The sequence below is a fragment of the Gossypium raimondii genome, chromosome 5 (assembly GCF_025698545.1).
Source record: "Gossypium raimondii isolate GPD5lz chromosome 5, ASM2569854v1, whole genome shotgun sequence".
Classification (NCBI taxonomy): domain Eukaryota; kingdom Viridiplantae; phylum Streptophyta; class Magnoliopsida; order Malvales; family Malvaceae; genus Gossypium; species Gossypium raimondii.
In genome coordinates, this window is record NC_068569.1 from 43,813,805 (window position 1) to 43,837,217 (window position 23,413).

Genomic DNA, 23,413 nt, shown 5'->3' on the forward strand with positions numbered 1-23,413 from the left:
ATGACAACATTCTTGTGGCTCATGAGCTCATGCATTATCTTGGTAGCTCCAAGAATGGTCCGAACAAGGGAGGTGTGGTCAAGCTCGATATGAGCAAGGCCTACGACCGCGTGGAATGGGGTTTCCTCCAGAGTGTGATGATTAAAATGGGGTTTTCTAATGTATGGGTTAATAAAATCATGGAATGTGTGTGCTCTGTTCGTTACAGAGTTAAATGCAATTCCAATATTTCTAATATCATTTTTCGGGAAAGAGGTCTCCGACAAGGGGACCCTTTATCCCCGTACTTATTTCTTTTCTGTATGGAAGCCTTGTCTCGTATGTTGCTCCATGCCCAAGAGACCAATAAGATCAAGGGCATCCGGGTTAGCAAGGATGGCCCGAGAATCAATCACCTTTTCTTCGCTGATGATGCCTTATTGTTTGTCAGGAATAAACGGAGCGAGGTGGAGGCCTTCACTAGGATCATCGAGTCTTTTGAAAAGATGTCTGGCCAAAAGATTAACATGGAGAAGTCGATGATTTATTTCAGTCCCAGTACCCCAGGACCTCAACGCGCGAGTTTAAGCAGTTTGATCAAGATGAAGGTGGTGAATAAACTTGACTTGTACCTGGGGCTTCCCATTCCGATTAGCAAAAAGAAGTCTACGGCCTTTCAAGGCATCTTAGATCGAATGGCCAACAGAATAAATAGCTGGTCAAAGAGGTTACTATCGTACGGTGGCAAAGAGGTCTTCATCAAGTCTATCCTACAGGCGATTCCTACTTATGCTTTTTCGGTGTTCTTTGTTCCTGAGGGCATCCTTAAGAAGATGCAAACCATGATAAGCCGCATATGGTGGGGTGGAAGGGATAAGGCTAGAGGGTGGTATTGTTTGTCCTGGGATTGGGTTTGCTTCCCGAAAGGCATGGGTGGCCTTGGTTTCAGGGACCTTAGGCGGTTCAATGTGGCTTTACTAGGCAGACAAGTGTGGAGGCTGTCTAGTTGCAAAGATACTTTATGTTTCAGAGTTTTAAGTGCGAAATATTTCCCGGATGGTGATGTTTTTCGACCCAAGAGAGTTGACAAGCCATCTTTTACGTGGAAAAGTATCGCTAGGGCCGCTAGTTTACTGTACGAGGGCTTCGGGTAGAACGTGGGAAACGGCAGGAGGATAAATTTATGGCAGGAGAACTGGGGGATTGAAGGACTCTCTGGTGATTCTATTCGTCTGAACAGAAGGGAGGTGCCCGAGACTAAGGTTTGTGAGCTTATTAATGAGACAAATGATGGATGGATGGAGCAGAGGGTCTTAGAGATCTACGGTGACTACATGGGGGACCAGATCTGCAAAATCCCCATTATTCATAATGGTCCTGACGACTACCGTATATGGTTTCACAGTCCTCTGGGGTCTTACTCAACTAAATCTGCGTATTCCTGGATGACTCTTAAGCACGTGGGCTTTGGCCCCCATCGTTTCTTTTGGAGGCTTATCTGGAAGCTGAACACCTTGCCTAAGATTAAGATTTTTTGCTGGCGTATTGGTCATGACATTCTGCCTACTTATGAAAATATATCTAAGATCAGGAGGGAGTTCAGCTGTGTTTGCCCACGATGTGGGAGCGAGGTGGAAACCCTCATGCATGCGTTGAAAGATTGCCCGAGAGCTAGGGCGGTCTTGATCCACGGGGGCTTTGATAATGCTCTGTTGGATGGCAGTCATGGGAGGTGTGTGGACTGGATCGAAGACGTGGCCCGTTCGCTGGACAAGAAGGCTCTTTCGGACTTTGTTACGGTGCTCTGGAATATCTGGAATAGTAGGAATAATAAAGTGTTCAGAAATATGAAGGAAGATGCGAAGGCTATTTGGGATAGAGCTGCTACGTTGAATAGGGATTTTCGCATCTTTAACTTTATGGAGAGACCAATGATTCCAAAGCCTGTCGTGGAGAAGGGTTGGCAGAAGCCTAGACCTGGGGTGGTTAAAATTAATTTTGATGCTGCTGTTGATGGGAGAAGAATGAGCTTCGGGGTTGTGGCCAGGGACCACGATGGTTTTGTGCTTGGGGGGCACGCGGGAGTTTTGGAAAATAACGCTGGCGCTGAGTGGGCCGAGCTGCAGGCGTTGGCTGAGTGTATGGAGCTGGCGCGGGAAAGAAGATGGCAAAAGTTGGAATTGGAATCTGATTGCGTGAATCTGGTAAACCGGCTAAAATGGGTGCGCGCTGACTTTTCAACTTATGGCGTCCGCATTCGGCAGCTGCTAAATTCTTTTGACCCGTGTATTGTTTTTAATTTTAAATTTGTTTGGACCCCGCGCTGTTGTAATAAAGCGGCGGACCAACTTAGTCATTGGGCCTTTAAGAATAATTGTACAAAGGCTTTTGACATGGACTATCCGAATGAGATTCATGATGTAATTTTAAATGATGCTATAAATTGAATTTTGACCTTCGGGTCTTTCCATCAAAAAAAAAAAAGAATGTCGCCTGGTAGCGGAAAAATGCTGTGGGTCTTACGATGGCCAGAAAGTTTGTATTTGATTGACTTTTCCACGTCCTTTTTTGTTGTCTCTGCATGCTTTTAGGGGTTTTTCTTAGTATTGCGTTTTCTGCATGGCTTTCCGCTTGCCCGATTTTCGCCGTTCTTGATCCTGCTTCTTTGGTTGGGGTTTTGATATTCCCTTTGTGGTTTTTCGTTGGTTTCTCGCTTTTTGTTTCTCTCGTGTTCGCCATTTTTGGCCTGTCGCCTTTCCTTGTTTTTTTGCGCTCTCGTTTGTTAGGTGTTCTGCTTTGTTTGGGTTTGTTGGTTGTTAATCTTGCTTTTGGTCTTCTAGTTGATCATTTTGGTGTTCTCGCTTGCTTTTGCCTCCGGGGTTTTAGGGTTGCTTTGCTTTCGGTGGTGCTCTCGGGTTTTCTTTGTAGGTTCTTTCTTTCTTGTTTTTGGGGTGGGGTGCTACGTCGGTGTTTGTCCTTTTGGAGTGTTTTCTCGGTATTTTCTTGATTGTTTGTGTTTTGACGCCGGTTGGGTCCCTTTTCTTGATGTCCGTTGTTCGCAGACTCTGCCGGTCTTTTCTCCGCTTTTAGGTGGCGGGGATCGTGGTTATCCTTCTTCGGAATAAGCCCGGTTTGGTGTTGGTCAATCAATGAAGTTCATGTCTTTGGAATTGTCGCGGTTTGGGGACTCCAAGAAAGATTAGGGAGCTAAAGCAACTCCTTGTTGCCAATAACCCCGATCTTATATTTCTCAAATAAACGAAAATGTCGTAATGAATTTCAAAGGGTTCAAAACAAGTGTAGGTGGTAAAATGGATTAAAAGTTAATTCGAGGGGCGGAGCGGGTCTTGCAATCGATGTGGAGGATGGGATGAATGTTTCTATCCAAAACTATTCTAAGCACCATATAGATTCCATGGTCAAACCGAGAATAATAAAACTATACGTGTTACGGTTTTTATGGGCATGCAAATCCGAATCATAGAAGCGACTCATGGGATATTTTGAGGAGGGTTGGGGAATCGGTTAGGGAGGAGTGGGTGGTAGGGGAGATTTTAACGCCATACCGAATGATGCTGAAAAAGAAGGTGGTCGTAGGGGAGTGAGGGCCCGATGAATGAATTTAAATATGTTATGGACGATATGGCTCGTGGATATTAAACCCGATAAAGGATGGTTTACCCGGTCAATAATAGAAACGAGGAGGCTTGATAAAGGAGAGACTTGATGATTTCTCACCTCGGTTTACGTGGTTGAAAACTTCCGCTTATTGCAACCAAAGTGGTGAGACAAACTCATCCGATCATGACGCTATTATTTTAGATCTATGGGCGTAAAATTGAAAGCTTATCCGAAAGACAATAGACGTGCTTCAAGTTCAATGTTTGTTGGGTGCAATGAGGAAGCAAAAATATTATTAAAAGAGCTTGGAACAGGAAGGTACGGATTATGGGGATAAGATTGAAAGGGTTAGGGCGACCCTTGGTCCTTGGCAAGAAAAGAAATATGGTAAAATGAAGTTTGAAATGAGGAAATTGGAGAAACAGATCGAATTGGTTATAGACTCACCAAGTGAGTGGATAGTGGGAAGACGTTAAAGGAAACTCGCAAAAGGTGGATTTCCTTTATGCTAAGGAAGAAAGTTATCGGGCTCGAGAGGTCAGATCAAGATGGCTTAGGAGGGTGATCGTAATACCGTGTACTTCCATGCTAAAGCCACCGGTCGGCTTAAGAAGAATAATATTGAGAAGTCGAAAGATGTCAAGGAAATTGGGTTACTGATTTGTAAGGGTATAAGTAAGGTGGCTAAAGACTACTTTGTGTGTTTGTTCCGGTCAAACGGTCAAAATGCTAATATCCAAGAGATGGGATTTATGAAAGAGTGTGTGACGAGGATACGAATGAATGGCTTAATAAGATATATACGGAGGAGGAGGTTCTTCAGCTATTAAGCGAGATGGATCCTAATAAAGCCCCTGGAATCGACGGGCTATCGGGAAATTTCTTTAAGCATCACTGGGAGATCGTGGGAAAGGATACTATTGGATGCTGCATCGATGTTCTTAATGGGAACAAAAATATCTCGAGTCTTAATGAAACTATGATTATCCTAATGCCTAAAATTAAAGATCCCTGTGAGCTTACTAATTTCCGCCCTATTAGTTTGTGCAGATTTGTCTACAAAATCATATCAAAGGTGTATGCAAATCGGTTGAAAGCTGTCCTTCCTATTTGTATTAGCCAAAATCAAAGTGCATTTGTGCCGGGGAGGATGATACATGACAATATTTTAATTGCGCATGAGCTTCCCCATTACCTTAAAAGCTCTAAAAATGGTCCTAATAAAGGGCTTGTGGTCAAACTTGACATGAGCAAAGCTTATGACCGCGTTGAGTGGAACTTCCTGGATATGATTATGAAGAAAATGGGATTCAATGAGAAGTGGATTGCCAAAATTATGGAATGTGTTCGGTCGGTTAAATACACGGTTAAATGCAACAATGTTTTATCGAAAACTTTCATCCCGGAGAGGGGTCTCCGTCAAGGGGACCCCCTCTCTCCTTATTTGTTCTTATTTTGCATGGAAGCTTTTTCGAGAATGCTTATCCATGCTCGGAGAACAACACTTTAAGAGGCATAAGGGCCGCAGAACGGCCCCGAATAAATCACTTATTTTTCACGATGATGCATCGTTGTTTGTGAGAAATAAAAAGAGTGATGTGGAGAGCCTTGTTAACATGCTTAATAGTTTTTCTAATATTTCGTGGCAAGAGATTAATTTTGATAAGTCAATGGTCCAATTCATTTCAACACCTCACGTGACCGTAAAACAATTCTTGGTGGTCTCCTAGGCATGTCGGTGGTGGAAAGCTTAAACAACTACCTAGGCCTTCCTATCCCGATTGGTAAGAAAAAAAAGGGCTTTCCAAGAGATTACTAACAGATCTGCGCAGATTAACAATTGGACAAAGAGATTGCTCTCGTCTGGGGAAAAGAAGTCTTCATTAAAGCAGTTCTCCAATCCATCCCTACGTGCGCTTTGTCAATTTTCTTGGCTCCCAAAAGCATCATCGATGATATTCAAAGCTAAATTTAGCGTAACATGGTGGACGGGAAAAGATAGAGGAGATTTGGACAATGATCCTATGAAAAACGCCGTAAGCCAAGGCTATGGGAGATCTGGGAATTAGAAATGTGCGACTCTTCAACCCGCCCTCTTAGGGCGACAAGTGTGGAGACTTATAAACAACATTGATACTCTGCTTCAAGGTCCCGTCTTATAATATTTTCCGATGGCAACATCTTTAATGCAAAAAGGTGGATAAAGCGTCATTCACTTGGACAAGTATTGCGACAATGAATGAAGCGCTTAAAGACGGCTTTGGATGGTAGATTGGAAATAGTGAGAGGATAAATCTTTGGGATGATAATTGGGGAATGGAAGGGCTCAACGAACGTTATCTTAAGTAACACTCTTAAAAGAGATGAGAAGAGTGTAAAAATTTGTGGCATATGGATCGGAGGTCTTTGGGAGGTGAATAAAGTCGAGCACGTGTATGGACAAGACCTGGGGACAAAATTTGTAATATTCCTATTGGAGGAGGGCCAGAAGATAGAATGGTATGGTATCATAACCCCACGGTGTTATACTTCAAAATCGGCTTACTCATGGCTTTTGTTGAAAGAAATGGGATACGACCTCATAGATTCCTTTGGAAAGCTTTATGGAAGCTCGATACTCTACCAAAGATCCGGTTTTACGTGGAGGGTGGGGCATGAAATTCTCCCCACGAATTGCAAGATTGCCTCGATCGACGGGGTTATAACAAGGGTGTCCTCGATGTGGAGCAGAGACCAAATCGTGCTACATGCGTTAAAAGACCGTCCAACCTCGAAAGCGCTTTGTCGATCGGAGGGTGGTCCAGAGCTTTATTTCTAAAAACTACGATCATGCATTAATTGGTGGAAGACTTGATGCGGGTCCTTGACAAGAGAGCTATGGCCGACTTGATGACAACATTATGGAACCGCTGGAATAACAGAACAACTTTATCTTCAAGGGTAAAGAAGAGGAGGCCAAGCAAATATGGGAAAGAGCTAGCAACTTGTCTAAGGAGTTTCAGATATGCAACATGATGAATGAGCCTTTACCGTCACGTAATGTCGTGATGAAGAAGTGGAAAAAACCTCCAAAGGGATTCATTAAAATAAACTTTGATGCTACTGATTAGCGATGATAGAATCGGATTTGGCACGATTATAAGGGATGAAGAGGGCTTTGTCTTGGGAGGAGGTGGGGGTTTAAAGAGGAAGGGTGTCGGTGGAAGAGGTGAGTGCATGGCATTTGAAGAGAGTATCAACGTGGCGCAGAGTTTGAATTTAAAAGAAAATGTTATCTTCAAATCGACCACGTGAATGGGTCAATGACTTAATAATTTAGTCAATGACGCCACCGTTATAGGCGCTAGGATTATGCAATGTACAAGAGCCTTAAAATCTTTTAAATCGGCTAGTTTAATTTGGACAGAACGTGCGTGTAATAATGTAGCCCATTTAATTTGTAAGAAAATGTGTAGGGAGGCTAGAAACTGTTTGTTTGAAATGGATTATCCTTCGGAAATCCACACTGCTGTTATTTGTGATGTTACTTAATAAATAGTGTCTGACCCATGTGGTCGTTTTTGGTTCAAAAAAAAAAGAATGTCGCCTGGTAGCGTAGCAGCGTGAGGTAGCGTGTTTTGTGTTTTCTCCAAGATTCTGGCGATTCTGTTTCTTACTTTTGTGTTCGTGTGTGTCTGCCTTGTTTTTCAATGGCAGTTGTGGTGGATTAAGAGTTTTGGGGATGCATAGCGGTGGTCTTTGGCTTTGTTTGTTTATTTCTCGGTGACATTTGTTGATTGCTGGTTCGCTGTGATTGGATCTTGTCAAGTTTAAAAAATTGAGAGACGGTTCTTGATAGGCATTAATGATGGTTTGGCCTGCTGCTTTGATTTTTGGGTATTGTATGGTGGTTCAGATTTGATGTGACTGGCTCCGGTCTTGTTTTTCGTCGGACAAGACGTTTCTTGCTAACTTTCGCTTGGCGGTTCATGGTGAATTCTATCCGATTGTTACTTATTCTTTTATTTTCCTGGTTTTGCACACAATACGATTTAATGACTACGTATGCTTTGCATGGTTTTTCTTGGTAGTCTCACTGGATAAAATCTGTGGGCCCCACGGTGGCCAGAAATTTGGTTTTGTTTTGACTATTTTACGTCTCTTTTTTGTTGTTCCTGCATGTTTTTGAGGGGTTTTGCAAAGTCCTGTGTTTCTGCATGGCTTTCTTGTATGTTGATTTTTACTCGTTCTCTGTTACTGTTGGATGGTTGGGGGCTTAAAATATTCTCTGGTTCACTTATTTCGCTGATCGTTGCCTGCTTGCCTTGTGTTTCTCTCTTGCACGCCTTTTTTCGCGGACTCTCTGAGGATTTTTGTTCTGAATGGTTTTTGGGTGTAATTCTTGTTTCTAGGTTTTCTATCTTTTCGTCGTGGGTGTCTTGCTCGATCTTTCAGCCTCCTGGGTTTTGTTTGAGATGTTGTTTTCAGTTCTGTTTCAGATTTCTTTAAAGGTGTTTCTTTAGTTTCAGGGTGGGTGTTTTGTCGGTGGTCGCGGGTTGTATGCGTTTTGCCCCGGGGTTTCATGATTGCTGTGTTTTGTTTCTGGGTTTGTTCCTCTTTTTCTCGCGTTTTGCTTTCGCAGTTCTCTGCCTCGTCTTTTCTTAGTTTCAGGTGGCAGGGAACTGGTCAACCTATGAAGTTCATGTGTTGGAATTGTCGCGGTCTGGGAAGTCTAGCAAAAATAAGAGAGTTAAAGCAACTCCTTGTTGCCAACAACCCTGACATTATCTTCCTCAGCGAAACTGAAATGGCTGCTAACGAATTCCGTAGGGTCCAAAATAATTGTAGGCTGCAGAATGTATTAGCTGTTAATTCAGAGGGCCGGAGTGGGGGTTTAGCGATGATGTGGAAGGACGGGATGAATGTGGCTATCCAGAACTATTCCAAGCACCATATAGACTCTTTGATCAAACTGGAGGGTGACAAAACCTTACGTGTTACGGGTTTCTATGGACATGCAAATCCGAGCTGTAGAAGCAGTTCATGGGAGATGTTAGGGAGGGTGGGGGATTCGGCTCAGGAGGAATGGGTGGTCGGAGGAGATTTTAACGCAATTTTGAATGATTCTGAGAAAGAAGGCGGACACAGGGGAGTGAGAGCCCAGATGAATGAATTCAAAGACGTCATGGATGAATTGGCCCTGGTGGACATTAAACCCGATAGCGGATGGTTTACTTGGGTAAACAATAGGGACGAGGGAAGCTTGATAAAGGAGAGACTTGATAGATTTCTTACCTCAGTTTCAGTGGTTGAAAATTATCCGTTTATAGCCACCAAAGTGGTGAGACAAACCCAGTCCGATCATGATGCATTTTAGATCTATGGGGTAGAAAATCAAAGGATTATCTGAATGATAATAGATTGAGCTTCAAGTTTGATGTCTGTTGGGCCAAGGACGAGGATGCAAAAAAGGTTATAGAAAGAGCCTGGAACAGAGAAGGTACTGACTATGGGGATAAGATTGAAAGGGTCAGGTCGGCCCTTGGTCCTTGGCAGTGTAAAAAATATGGCAAAATGAAAGGGGAAATGCGGAAATTAGAGAAACAGATAGAGTTGATCATTGACTCGGATAGCAGAGAGGAAAGTGGAAAGATGCTAAACGAAACTCGCAGAAGGCTTGACTTTCTCTATGCTAGGGAAGAAAGCTACTGGGCTCAAAGGTCTCGGTCAAGATGGCTAAGGGAGGGTGATCGAAACACTAGGTTTTTTCATGCTAAAGCCTCAGGGCTCGAAGGTCTCGGTCAAGATGGCTAAGGGAGGGTGACAAAAAGTAAAGACATTAGTATGGTGGCTAAAGATTATTTTGCGAGTTTGTTCCGATCAAATGGTCAAAATGCCAATATCCAAGAGATGGGATATATAAGGGAGTGCATGACGAGGGAAGCAAATGAATGGCTTAATATGGCCTATACGGAAAGTGAGGTCCCCCAGGCTATCAAGCAGATGGATCCGAATAAAGCCCCTGGAATCGATGGTCTTTCGGGAAACTTCTTCAAGCACCATTGGGAGATAGTGGGAAAAGACACCATTAAATTCTGCATGGATGTCCTTAACGGAAACAAAAACATCTCTTGTTTAAATGATACTGTGATCATTTTAATTCCTAAGACTAGAGACCCTTGTGAGCTTACTAATTTTCGTCCTATTAGCTTATGTAGGTATGTCTACAAGATCATCGCAAAGGTGTAAGCCAACAGGTTAAAAGCTGTCCTACCTAGCTGCATTAGCCAAAATCAAAGTGCTTTCGTGCCGGGAAGGATGATACACGATAATATCCTAATTGCGCATGAGCTCCTCCATTACCTTCAAAGTTCTAAGAATGGTCCCAATAAAGGGCTCGTGGTCAAGCTCGACATGAGCAAAGCTTACGACCGCGTTGAATGGAATTTCATTGAAACAATTATGAAGAAAATGGGATTTGAAGGGAAGTGGATTGAAAAAATTATGGAATGTGTTCGCTCGGTTAAGTATACGGTTAAATGCAATAATGTTCTATCCGATACTATTATCCCGGAGAGGGGTCTCCGTCAAGGGGATCCCCTCTCCCCTTATTTGTTTTTGTTCTGTATGGAAGCATTTTCAAGAATGCTTATCAACTCACAGGAAAATAAAACTTTAAGAGGTATTCGGGCGAGCAGGAACGGCCCTAGAATAAATCACCTGTTCTTTGCTGATAATGCACTTTTGTTTGTCAGGAATAAAACGAGAGATGTGGAGAGCCTTGCGAATATGCTTAGTATCTTCTCTAATATTTCAGGGCAAGAGATTAACTTTGATAAGTCAATGGTCTTTTTTAGTCCAAACACCTCACGTGATCAGAGAACAATCCTTAGTGGAATCCTTGGCATGACGGTGGTGGAAAAATTAAATAATTACTTAGGCCTTCCTATTCCAATTGGTAAGAAGAAAAAAGTAGCTTTTCAAGAGATAACTAATAGACTGTCTTGTAGGATGACCAGCTGGACAAAGAGACTGCTCTCGTATGGAGGAAAGGAAGTCTTCATTAAAGCGGTTCTTCAATCTATCCCTACGTATGCTATGTCAGTTTTTTTGGCTCCCAAAGGTGTCATTGAAGAAATACAGGCTAAGCTTAGCAGAACATGGTGGGCTGGGAAAGAAAAAGGTGGATTCTGGACAATGGTTCCTTAGAAGACTCTGTGCAAACCGAAGGCTATGAGGGGACTTGGAATAAGAGATATTCGATTATTCAACTTGGCCCTTTTAGGGCGTCAAGTGTGGAGACTAATAAACAACACAGATTCTCTTTGCTTCAAAGTTCTGTCTTCAAAGTATTTCCCTGATGGAAACATCTTTAATGCAAAAAAGGTGGACAAAGCCTCCTTTACTTGGTCAAGCATTGCAACTGCGGCGGAAGCTCTTAAAGTCAGTTTTGGCTGGCAGATTGGTAATAGCGAGAAGATTAATATTCGGGCTGACAATTGGGGTCTGGAAGGGCTCAATAGGGATGTTATCTTAAGCAACACTCTAAATCATAATGAAAAGAGTGTGAAAGTTCTCTAGCATGCGGATTGTAGAAGGTGGAATGTTAACAAAGTTAAACAAGTGTACGGGCATGACTGGGGTGACAAGATCTGTGATATTCCCATCGGAAATGAGAACCAGGAAGACAAAATGATATGGTTCCACAACCCTCATGGGTGCTTTACTTCAAAGTCTGCCTATTCCTGGCTATTGTTGAAGGAAATGGGATTTGGCCCGCACAGGTATTTCTGGAAAGCCTTATGGAAGCTTGACACTTTACCGAAGATCCGTGTTTTTTCATGGAGGGTGGGGCATGAAATTCTCCCTTCGAATAGTAAGATCGCCACAATCAGACAGGGATTTGACAAGGGGTGCCAAAGATGTGGAGCTGAGTCTGAAACGGTGCTACATGCGTTAAAAGACTGCCCAACGTCGAGAGCTGTCCTTTCGATAGGAGGATGGTCTAGGAGCTTTATTTCCAAGAATTATGATCACTGTATTGATTGGCTGGAAGATTTGATGCGTGTTCTTGACAAGAGAGCCATGGCTGATCTGATGACAACGCTATGGAACTGCTGGAACAGCAGGAATAACTACATATTCAGAGGAAAAGCAGAGGAGGCTCAGCTGATATGGGAAAGAGCTAGCAACCTGAGTAAGGAGTTTAGAATTTGCAACATGCTAGAAGAACCATTACTTTCAAACAACATCGTGGAGAGGAAGTGGAAAAAATCGCCTAAGGGTTTCATTAAAATAAACTTTGATGCTGCAGTAGGTGAAAACAGAATAGGGTATGGGACGATTATAAGGGATGAAGAAGGCTTTGTTTTAGGAGGCGGTGGGGGTTTTAAAGAGCTTAGGTTATCGGTGGAAGAGGCTGAATGCATGGCTTTTGAAGAAAGCATTAACGTGGCGCGTAGATTGAAGTTAAAAGAGCATGTCCTGTTCGAAACGGACCACATGGGACTGGTGAACAGAATTAATAATTTAGACAATGACGTCACTGTTATTGGCGCACGGATCAAGGAATGCAAAGCTGCTTTTAATTTTTTTAAATCTGCCAAGTTAGTTTGGACCGAACGGTCATGTAATAATGTAGCCCATTTACTTTGTAAAAAAATGTTTAGCGAGGCCATAAATAGTTTGTTTGAAATGGATTATCCGTCGGATATCCATAATGTTGTAATTCGTGATGTTTCGTAATAAATTGTGTTGACCCTTGTGGTAGTTTTTGTTTCAAAAAAAAAAGAATGTCGCCTGGTAATGCATTGACAAAGTTTTTTTAGCTCTTTAGGGGGGAAGTGATATTGAGCGAGCAGGGGTTGTCCAGGGCACTGCCCACGCCCATCTCATGCCCGGACGTCGGTGCCTCCCACCGCCGGTTAGATTTCCGGCGGTGCTCCGGTGATCCACCCCGGCGGTGCTCCGGCGATCCGTACGGCGGTGCTCCGGTGATCCATCCCGGCATATAGAAAACGATGCAGCGAGCTGTCTCGGTCCCTCCCCTTTCAGAACAAGAGCCTCCAGCACCTTGAGCCCTTCCTCATGCCGGAGCACATGGCAGCATCGGCACCTTGGTGGCTCGGATGTGCGGGAGCCTCGAGCACCATCGACACCTTGGTGCTTGGAGGTACGAGAGCCTCGACCACCATCGGCACCTTGGTAGCTCGGATGTGAAAGAGCCTCGAGCACCATCAGCACCTCGGAGCTTGGATGTGCAGAAGCCTCGACCACCATCGGCACCTTAGTGGCTCGGATGTGCGGGAGCCTCGACCACCATTCGCACCTTGGTGCTTGGATGTGCGGGAGCCTCGAGCAGAACCGGCACCTAGGTGGCTTAGATGTGCGGGAGCCTCGAGCACCATCGGCACCTTGGTGCTGGGATGTGCGAGAGCCTCGAGCAGTATCGGCACCTTGGCGCCTCGGATATGCGGGAGCCTCGAGCAGCATCAGTACCTTGGTGCTTGGATGTGGGGGAGCCTCGTGCACCATCGGCACCTTGGTGCTCGGATATGCGGGAGCCTCGGCCACCATCGGTAACCTTGGTGCTTGGATGTGCGGGAGCCTCGAGTCGAACCGGCACCTTGGTGGCTCGGATGTGCGGGGGCCTCGAGCAGCATCGGCACCTTGGTACTTGGATGTGCGGGAGCCTCGACCACCGTCGGCACCTTGGTGGCTCGGATGTGCGGCAGCCTCGAGCACCATCGGCACCTTGGTGCTTGGATGTGCGGGAGCCTCGACCACCGTCGACACCTTGGTGGCTCGGATGTGCGGGAGCCTCGAGCACCATCGGCACCTTTGTGCTTGGATGTGCAGGAGCCTCGAGTACAATCGGCACCTTGGTGGTTCGGATGTGCAGTAGCCTCGAGCACCAAAGCTAAAGTTGGGCCCCTGTTGGTGCGGGAGCGTCGGGCTAAAAAAAGTGTCCCCGTTTCAGACACATGAATGTCGCCTGGTAGCAGCGGTAGCAGCAACCTGGTAGCTATCGCGCGTTTCCTGTTTTTCTCCAAGATTTGGACGATTTCGTTTCTTGTTTTTTTGTTTTGGGTCTGCCTTATTCGTCTTGAATGTTATGGCAGTAAAGGGGGTTTGATTGTGTGTTTGTGTGGTTTTTGGTGTTGTTTACTTTCATTTTCGTTTTTATGTTTCTGCTTGATGGTGCGTCTATTTTTTATTGTGATTGGTGTCAAACGGTGTTTTTGATCGGTGTCTAGTTTCTTGCGTGGTTTTGCTGCTTCGTGGTTCGTGATAGGGGTTTGCTTGTTGGTTCTTGGGGTGTCTTCACTTTTTCGGTGGCTATGGGTTTTGTCCATTGTTTTTTTGCAGCGTGTGGGGCCTGCCTGTCATCGTTTGTCAGTCTTTTGGTTTATTTTACTTTTTCTTTATGTTTTCCTATCTGTCGTTGATTTCTTGGGTGCTTTACGTGGGTTGCGCTGCTGGTTGCATGGTTATGCATGGTTTTTACGCTCTCGCATGGGATTTGACTGACTGCCACCGTGGCCCACACGGTGGTTTTGTTCTTGTTTTTTGACTTTTTTTCGTACGTTTCTTGAGAGTTGTTTTTGCATGGTTTTTCGTTTCTGTTTACGGTGCTCATCCCTTTTCAGTGGGGTATCGTGGTCTCGCCATTTTTTCTTGTTTATCTTTCTTTTTCTCTCTTCCGTTTGATGGCTGTGGTCTTAGTCATTTTTCTTCCCTATTTTCTCTCTCGTTTCTTGTCCTATTTTTCTGGGCTTGTTAGTTCTGTCGTAATGCTGTCATCCTCTGGTTTCTTGATTTACCTAGGTGTATCGATGGAGGAAAGATCTGAAAATGAAGCGATATCACCAATGGAGGAGATAAACGAGTTACTGGCGAGTTTGAACCGCCGAGAACCATGAGGATTCTTTGCTGGAACTGTCGTGGGGTTGGTAACCCTGCGACAGTACGTCAGTTGAAGCAACTCCTCGTTGCTAATGTCCCTGATGTTGTCTTTCTTTGCGAACAAAAGTCCAATCTAATAGTTTTAATCGTATCCGATCTATGTGCAGGATGGAAGGTTGCGTGGCGGTTAACTCGGAAGGTAAGAGTGGAGGTCTTACTGTGCTGTGGAGAGAGGGTGTCAAGGTTGAAGTCCAAAACTTTTCCAAAAATCACATTGACTCCCTGGTTTCGTTGGAAGAGAGTGAGGTGATCCGGTTCACGGGTTTCTATGGTAATGCTGATCCAAATGCTAGGAACCTGTCGTGGGAAATGTTGAGGAGAATTAAGAAAATGGTTAAGGAGGGATGGATTGTGGGGGGCGATTTTAATGTTATTCTTAACAATGCTGAAAAGGACGGGGGTCGAAAAAAATCGAGGAAAGATATGGAGGATTTTAGTGATATTGTGGAAGAGCTGGCGTTGGTAGACGTTAAGACTAAAAACGGGTGGTTTACGTGGTCAAACAACAGAGAGGGTCCTAACCTTGTTAAGGAGAGACTGGACAGGTTCCTTATCTCTGAGGACTTGGTTGAGAAGATGCCCTTTATTGATACTAGAGAGGTGCGGCAATCTAAGTCTGACCATGAAGCTATTTTCCTTAACACTGTTGGTAACAAGTCGAAAGAGATAGGAAGCGATCATAGGCTTTGGTTCAAGTACGACGCTTGCTGAGCTAAGGAGCAGGAAGCTAGGAATATTATTAAATGTATCTGGACTGATAAGAACAGCGACATGATGAATAAGATGGATAAGGTCCACAGGGAGCTTGGACCGTGGCAATATAGAAGGTACAGACGAATGAAATATGATATCAATAGGCTGGAAAAGAAGATTGGGAAGATTACGGATGGGCCTATCAGTGTGGGATCATCAAACCTTTCTGAAGACTACTCGCGACCAGCTTGGCAAGTTGTATGACGCGGAAGAGAAGTACTGGGCGCAAAGGGCCCGTAACCAATGGTTGAGAGAAGGTGACAGGAATACCCGTTACTTCCATGTGCGGGCAACGGGGCGTAAGAAGAAAAATGCGATTGATAAGCTAAAAGATGCGAACGGTGTATGGCATGAAGATAAGAAGGAAATCAGTCATATTGCTTGGAGCTACTTCCAGAACCTATTCAAAACCTCTATTCGGTCAAATGAGGATGTTGACCTTAATCCTATTCCGGGATGTATTACAGAGAGTATGAATTTTTCTTAAACAGGGAGTTCTCGGATGAAGAGATAATGGCGGCTTTTAAGCAAATGGACCCCAGGAAGGCTCCGGGGATTGATGACCTGTCTGGGAATTTTTTTAAAGATCATTGGCAGATTGTTGGCAGCGATATCCTCAGGACCTGTCGTGACATCTTCAACGGGAATAAAAATGTGGATTGCATTAATGATACTCTTATTGTTTTGATCCCTAAGATTAGGAACCCTTGTGATATGTCTAATTACCGCCCTATAAGTCTGTGCAGGGTCATTTGTAAGATTGTTTCAAAAGCCTTGGCGAACTGGATTAAAGTGGTGCTCCCCCAGTGTATCAGTCATAATCAAAGTGCCTTTGTTCCTGGCAGGATGATCCACGATAACGTCTTGGTCGCTCATGAGCTTGTGCACTATCTTCGCAGCTCTAAAAACGGTCCTAATAAAGGCTGTATGATCAAGCTCGATATGAGCAAGGCTTATGACTGGGTGGAGTGGAGCTTCCTCGAAAAAGTGATGTTAAAAATGGGCTTCTCTAATAATTGGGTTGAAAAGATAATGAATTGCGTTTGTTCAGTTCGGTATAGAGTGAAGTGCAATCGGAATCTTACGGATATTATTACTCCAGAGAGGGGACCTCGCCAAGGAGATCCCCTCTCCCCTAATTTGTTTCTATTGTGTATGGATGTTTTTTCCCGTATGTTGTTAAACGCTCAAGCGAATAATGAGTTAAAGGGCATCCGTGCGAGTAAGGATGGCCCTAGAATCAACCATCTATTTTTTGTTGATGATGCTCTGTTGTTTGTCAGGAACCAATGCAAAGAGGTGGATGTCTTCATGAAAATCTTAGACAACTTCTCTCGTATGTCAGGTCAGAGTATAAACTTGGAAAAGTCTATGGTGTGCTTTAGTCCCAATACTTCTGCTTCCCATCGCTTGGTCTTGGGGAGTTTGCTCAAGATGAAAGTTGTGGATAAGATCGACAGTTACTTAGGTCTTCCCATCCCTGCGGCGAAGAAGAGATCGAGTATTTTTAAGAGTATCTTGGACCGCATGGCTTGCAGAATCAATAGCTGGTCGAAACGTCTTTTGTCTAATGGTGGAAAGGAGATCTTCATTAAGTCTGTTCTCCAAGCGCTCCCTACTTATGCTTTTTCGGTCTTCATGCCCCTGAAGGGGGTGATCGAGGAGATCCAGTCCATGATATGTCGGGTCTGGTGGGGAGGGGGGAGAAGAGAAGGGGTTGGAGTATGTTAAACTGGGACTGAATGTGTCATCCCAAAGGTATGGGAGGCCTTGGTTTTAAGGACCTAAGGTTGTTTAATATTGCTCTGCTGGGCAGACAAATGTGGCAGCTAATTCACTGTAAGGAAACCCTCTGTTATAATGTTTTAAGTGCGAAGTATTTCCCTGACGGCAACGTCTTCCTTCCTAAGTGCATGGACAAGCCCTCCTTTACGTGGCAGAGCATAGCCCAGGCTGCTAAGATTCTAAAAGAGGGTTTCGGGTGGACTTTGGTGATGGCAAAAATATTAACATTTGGCATGATAACTGGGGTCTTGAGGGCCTGTCGGGAAAGTCTATCTGCATGGACAAAGTATGGTTAAGGAGGTTTATGTGAGGGATTTGTTTAATGAGAGCAAAGACGACTGGGACAGAGAAAGGGTGTCGAAGATTTATGGTGATTTTATGAGGGACCAAATTTGCAATATTCCCATTATTCATAATGGACCGAATGATCATCGTACTTGGTTCCATAATCCGCACGGGGTGTTTTCTTCGAAATCTGCTTATTCGTGGCAGATCCTCAAGCAGATCAGTTTTGGGCCTCACAAGATTTTCTGGAAAATCATTTGGAAGCTAAAAACCCTCCCGAAAATCTGTATTTTTTGCTAGAGAGTTGGACATAATATTTTGCCTACGTATGAAAAAATATCAAGCATTCGACCTGGTTTTGTCGATACATGTCCGAGATGTGGGAAAGAGAGGGAATCTCTTATTCATGCTCTGAAAGATTGCCCGAAGGCTCGAAAGGTGCTGGAGATTGGTGGCCTTGACAGCAAGCTCCTGAATGGGAATTATCTCTGATGTGTTGATTGGATTGAGGGGGCGGCGAGAGTGATGGATATCAAGGCTGTTTCTCACTTTATCACTGTCCTCTGGAACGTATGGAATAGTAGAAATAATAGTATTTTCAGGGGGGTTGAAGAAGATGCTAAGGTGATCTGGGATCAGGCTGCGTCTTTAAGCAAGGACTTTCGGATTTTTAATTTGTTGGAGGATCCTGTGCTTCCGAGAAAGACAGATAATAAAGCTTGGAAAAAGCCGAATCAGGATACTATTAAAATTAATTTTGACTCAACTGTTTATGGTATGAGTGCGTGGTATGGATTGGTGGCAAGGGATGCCGATGGTTTTGTTCATGGGGGACGCGTGGGCTTTGTTAATAAGGAGCTGCATACGGAGTGGGCGGAGTTGCAGGCAATGGAAGAAAGCATTTATTTCGCCCGGTCAAAAAACTGGAATTCGGTGGAGTTGGAGTCAGACTGCGCAAGTTTAGTAAATTGGTTCAATTGTAGGCAAGAGGATTTGACCATGCTGGGCCACCGGTTGCGGGAGATCCAGAAGCTTACCAATTATTTAAGTCATTTCTCTTTTAATTGGGCCCCTCGATGTTGTAACAAAGTGGCTAATGCTCTTTGTAGTTGGGCTAAAACAAACAATTGTAAAATGGATTTTAATATGGATTACCCTTTGGAGATCCATGAGCTTGTTTTAATTGACGCTATTAATTGAGGTTTGACCCTTGTGGTCATTTTTTTATCAAAAAAAAGAATGTCGCCTGGTAGCGCATTGACCAAGTTTTTTTAGCTCTTTAGAGGGGAAGTGATATTGAGCGAGCAGGGGTTGTCCAGGGCACTGCCTACGCCCATCTCATGCCCGGACGTCGGGGCCCTCCCATTGCCGGTTAGGTTCCCGGCGCTGCTCTGGCGATCCATCCGGCGGTGCTCCGGTGATCCAGCCGGCGGCACTCCGGCGATCCATCCCGATATATAGAAAACGATGCAGCGAGTTGTCCCGGTCCCTCCCCTTTCGGAACAAGAGCCTCCAGCACCTTGGGCCCTTAGTCATGCCGGAGCACATGGTAGCATCGGCACCTTGGTGGCTTGGATGTGCGGGGGCCTTGAGTATCATGGCACCTTGGTGCTTGGATGTGTGGGAGCCTCGACCACCATCGGCACCTTTGTGGCTCGGATGTGCGGGAGCCTCGAGTAGCATCGGTACCTTGGTGCTTGGATGTGCAGGAGCCTCGAGCAGAACTGGCACCTTGGTGGCTCGGATGTCCGGGGTCCTCGAGGAGCATCGGCACCTTGGTGCTAGGATGTGCGGGAGCCCCGAGCAGCATCGGTACCTTGGTGCTTGGATGTGCGAGAGCCTCGAGCACCATCGGCACCTTGGTGCCTCGGATGTGCAGCAGCCCCAATGAGCGTTGGCACCTTGGTGCTGGGATGTGCGGAAGCCTCGATCCGCATCTGCACCTTGGTGGCTCGGATGTGCGGGATCCTCGAGCACCGTCGGCAGCTTGGTACTGGGATGTGGGGGAGCCTCGAGCCGCATCGGCACCTTGGTGGCTCGGATGTGCGGGAGACTCAAGCAGCATCGGCACCTTGGTGCTTGGATGTGCGAGAGCCTCGAGCACTATCGGTACCTTGGTGGCTCGGATGTGCGGGAGCCTCGAGCACCATCGGCACCTTGGTGCTTGATTCCGGGAGCCTCGAGCACCATCAGGACCTTGGTGCTTGGATGTGCAGGAGCCTCGAGCAGAACTGGCACCTTGGTGGCTCGGATGTGCGGGAGCCTTAAACAGTATCGGCACCTTGGTGCTTGGATGTGCAAGAGCCTCGACCACCGTCGGCACCTTGGTGGCTCGGATGTGCTGGAGCCTCGAGCAGAACCGGCACCTTGGTGCTTGAATGTGCGGGAGCCTCGACCACCATCGATACCTTGGTGCTGGGATGTGCGGGAGCCTCGAGTAGCGTCGACATCTTGGTTCCTCGGATGTGCGGGAGCCTCGAGCAGCATCGGTACCTTGGTGCTTGGATGTGGGGGAGCCTCGTGCACCATCGGTACCTTGCTGGCTCGGATGTGCGGGAGCCTCAAGCAGCACCGGCACCTTGGTGCTGGGGTGTGCGGGAGGCTCGACCAGCATCGGCACCTTGGTGGCTTGGATGTGCGGGAGCCTCGACCAGCATCGGTACATTGGGGGCTCGGATGTGCGGGAGCTTCGGACACCATCGGCAACCTTGATGCTTGGATGTGCGGGAGCCTCGAGCACCATCGGCACCTTGGTGCCTGGGATGTGCGGGCTAAAGAAAAGTGTCCCCGTTTCAGACATACGAATGTTTACTGGTAGCATTATAATATTAATTGTTTTCATGTATATAGTTGTGTGTCTGCCTTGGTTTTTCAATGGCAGTAGCGGTGAATTAAGAATTTTGGTGTTGCGGGGCGGTGTTTTTTGGTTTTATTTTCGTCTCGTTGGCATTCTACTGTTGGTGATCTTCTGTGTTGGGATTTCGGCAAGTTCCAAAATCGTGTAGCGGTTCTTGACGCGTTTTAATTGATGTTTTGCCTGCTCTTTTGATTTTATGGTGTGGTACGGTGATTCTGAATTGATGCGATAGGCTCTGCTGTTGTCTGTCGACGGACAAGACGTTTCTTGTTCGCTTTCGCTCGGGGTTTCAAGGTGAACTCTATTCGATTTTAATTTTTTCTTTTTCTTGGTGTTTACACGAATTTCGATGTAATGGCTACGTATATTTTGCATGAATTTCGAGTCTTTTCGCTGGAAAAATGCTGTGGGTCCTACGATGGCCAGAAAGTTTGTATTTGATTGACTTTTCCACGTCCTTTTTTGTTGTCTCTGCATGCTTTTGCGGGTTTTTCTTAGTATTGCGTTTTCTACATGGCTTTCCTGTTTGCCTGATTTTCGCTCGTTCTTGATCCTGTTTGCTGGTTGGGGTTTTGATATTCCCTTCTGTGGTTTTTTCGCTGTTGGTTTCCTGCTTTTTTGTTTCTCTCGTGTTCGCCATTTTTTGGCCTGTCGCCTTTCCTTGTTTTTTTGCGTCTCTCGTTTGTTAGGTGTTCTGTTTTGTTTGGGTTTGTTGGTTGTTAATCTTGCTTTTGGTCTTCTCTAGTTGATCATTTTGGTGTTCTGCTCGTTTTTGCCTCCGGGGTTTTTGGGTTACTGCTTTCGGTGGTGCTCTCGGGTTTTCTTTATTGGTTCTTTCTTTCTTGTTTTTTGGGGTGGGGGTGCTACGTCAGTGTTTGTCCTTTTTTGAGTGTTTTCTCGGTGTTTTCTTAATTGCTGTGTTTTGATGCTGGTTGGGTCCCTTTTCTTTAAGTCCGCTGTTCGCAGTACTCTGGCTGGTCTTTTCTCTGTTTCAGGTGGCGGGGATCGTGGTTATCCTTACTGTTGGAATAAGCCTGGTTTGGTGTTGGTCAATCAATGAAGTTCATGTGCTGGAATTGTCGCGGTTTGGGGACTCCAGCAAAGATTAGGGAGCTAAAGCAACTCCTTGTTGCCAATAACCCTGATCTCATATTTCTCAGCGAAACGAAAATGTCAGGTAATGAATTTCAAAGGGTTCAAAACAAGTGTAGGTGGCAAAATGGATTAACAGTTAATTCGGAGGGGTGGAGCGGGGGTCTTGCACTGATGTGGAGGGATGGGATGAATGTTTCTATCCAAAACTATTCTAAACACCATATAGATTCCATGGTCAAACTGGAGAATAATAAAACTATACGTGTTACGGGTTTTTATGGGCATGCAAATCCGAATCATAGAAGCAGCTCATGGGATATTTTGAGGAGGGTTGGGGAATCGGTTAGGGAGGAGTGGGTGGTAGGGGGAGATTTTAATGCCATACTGAATGATGCTGAAAAAGAAGGTGGTCGTAGGGGAGTGAGGGCCCAGATGAATGAATTTAAAGATGTTATGGACGATATGGCTCTGGTGGATATTAAACCTGACAGGGATGGTTTACCTGGGTCAATAATAGAAACGAGGGAGGCTTGATAAAGGAGAGACTTGACAGATTTCTCACCTCGATTTCTGTGGTTGAAAACTTCCCGTTTATTGCAACCAAAGTGGTGAGACAAACTCAGTCCGATCATGACGCTATTATTTTAGATCTATGGGGCAGAAAATTGAAAGCTTATCCGAAAGACAATAGACTGTGCTTCAAGTTCGATGTTTGTTGGGCAGACGATGAGGAAGCAAAAAATATTATTAAAGGAGCTTGGAACAAGGAAGGTACGGATTATGGGGATAAGATTGAAAGGGTTAGGGCGGCCCTTGGTCCTTGGCAGCAAAAGAAATATGGTAAAATGAAGTTTGAAATGAGGAAATTGGAGAAACAGATCGAATTGGTTATAGACTCAGCCAGCAGAGTGGATAGTGGGAAGACGTTAAAGGAAACTCGCAGAAGGCTGGATTTCCTTTATGCTAAGGAAGAAAGTTACTGGGCTCAGAGGTCTAGATCAAGATGGCTTAGGGAGGGTGATCGTAATACCAGGTACTTCCATGCTAAAGCCACTGATCGGCTTAAGAAGAATAATATTGAGAAGCTGAAAGATGCTGAAGGAAATTGGGTTACGGACTGTAAGGGTATAAGTAAGGTGGCTAAAGACTACTTTGTGTGTTTGTTCCGGTCAAACGGTCAGAATGCTAATATCCAAGAGATGGGATTTATGAAAGAGTGTGTGACGAGGGATACGAATGAATGGCTTAATAAGATATATACGGAGGAGGAGGTTCTTCAGGCTATTAAGCAGATGGATCCTAATAAAGCCCCTGGAATCGACGGGCTATCGGGAAATTTCTTTAAGCATCACTGGGAGATCGTGGGAAAGGATACTATTACATGCTGCATGGATGTTCTTAATGGGAACAAAAATATCTCGAGTCTTAATGAAACTATGATTATCCTAATTCCTAAAATTAAAGATCCCTGTTAGCTTACTAATTTCCGCCCTATTAGTTTGTGCAGATTTGTCTACAAAATCATATCAAAGGTGTATGCCAATCGGTTGAAAGCTGTCCTGCCTAGTTGCATTAGCCAAAATCAAAGTGCATTCGTGCCGGGGAGAATGATTCACGATAATATTTTAATTGCGCATGAGCTACTCCATTACCTTAAAAGTTTTAAGAATGGTCCTAATAAAGGGTTCGTGGTCAAGCTCGACATGAGCAAAGCATATGATCACGTGGAGTGGAATTTCATTGAAGCAGTTATGAAGAAAATGGGATTTGATGGAAAGTGGATTAAAAAAATTATGGAATGCGTTCGCTCGGTTAAATATACGGTTAAATGCAATAATGTGTTATCTGATCTTTTCATCCCCGAGAGGGGTCTCCGTCAAGGAGATCCCCTATCTCCATATTTGTTCTTATTTTGCATGGAAGCATTGTCGAGAATGCTTATCCATGCACAGGAAATTAACTCTTTAAGGGGTATTCGTGCTAGCAGGGACGGTCCTAGAATTAATCATCTATTTTTTGCCGATGATGCGCTTTTATTTGTCAGGAATAAAAAGAGTGAAGTGGAGAGCCTTGTTAGCATGCTCAATATCTTCT

General features: G+C 44.9%; 1 protein-coding gene across 1 annotated transcript; it reads left to right on the top strand.

Moving 5' to 3' along the window:
* Nucleotides 1–17,892: 17,892 nt before the first annotated feature.
* On the top strand, nt 17,893–18,567 carry LOC105767060 (uncharacterized). The gene has a single exon (XM_012586589.1). It carries the CDS (start codon nt 17,893–17,895, stop codon nt 18,565–18,567), a length of 675 nt encoding a protein of 224 aa, XP_012442043.1.
* Nucleotides 18,568–23,413: the final 4,846 nt, after the last annotated feature.

Bases quoted from the DNA above. Each gene is read 5' to 3' on its own strand.
- LOC105767060 (XM_012586589.1), top strand. From the start codon at position 17,893: ATGGATATCAAGGCTGTTTCTCACTTTATCACTGTCCTCTGGAACGTA.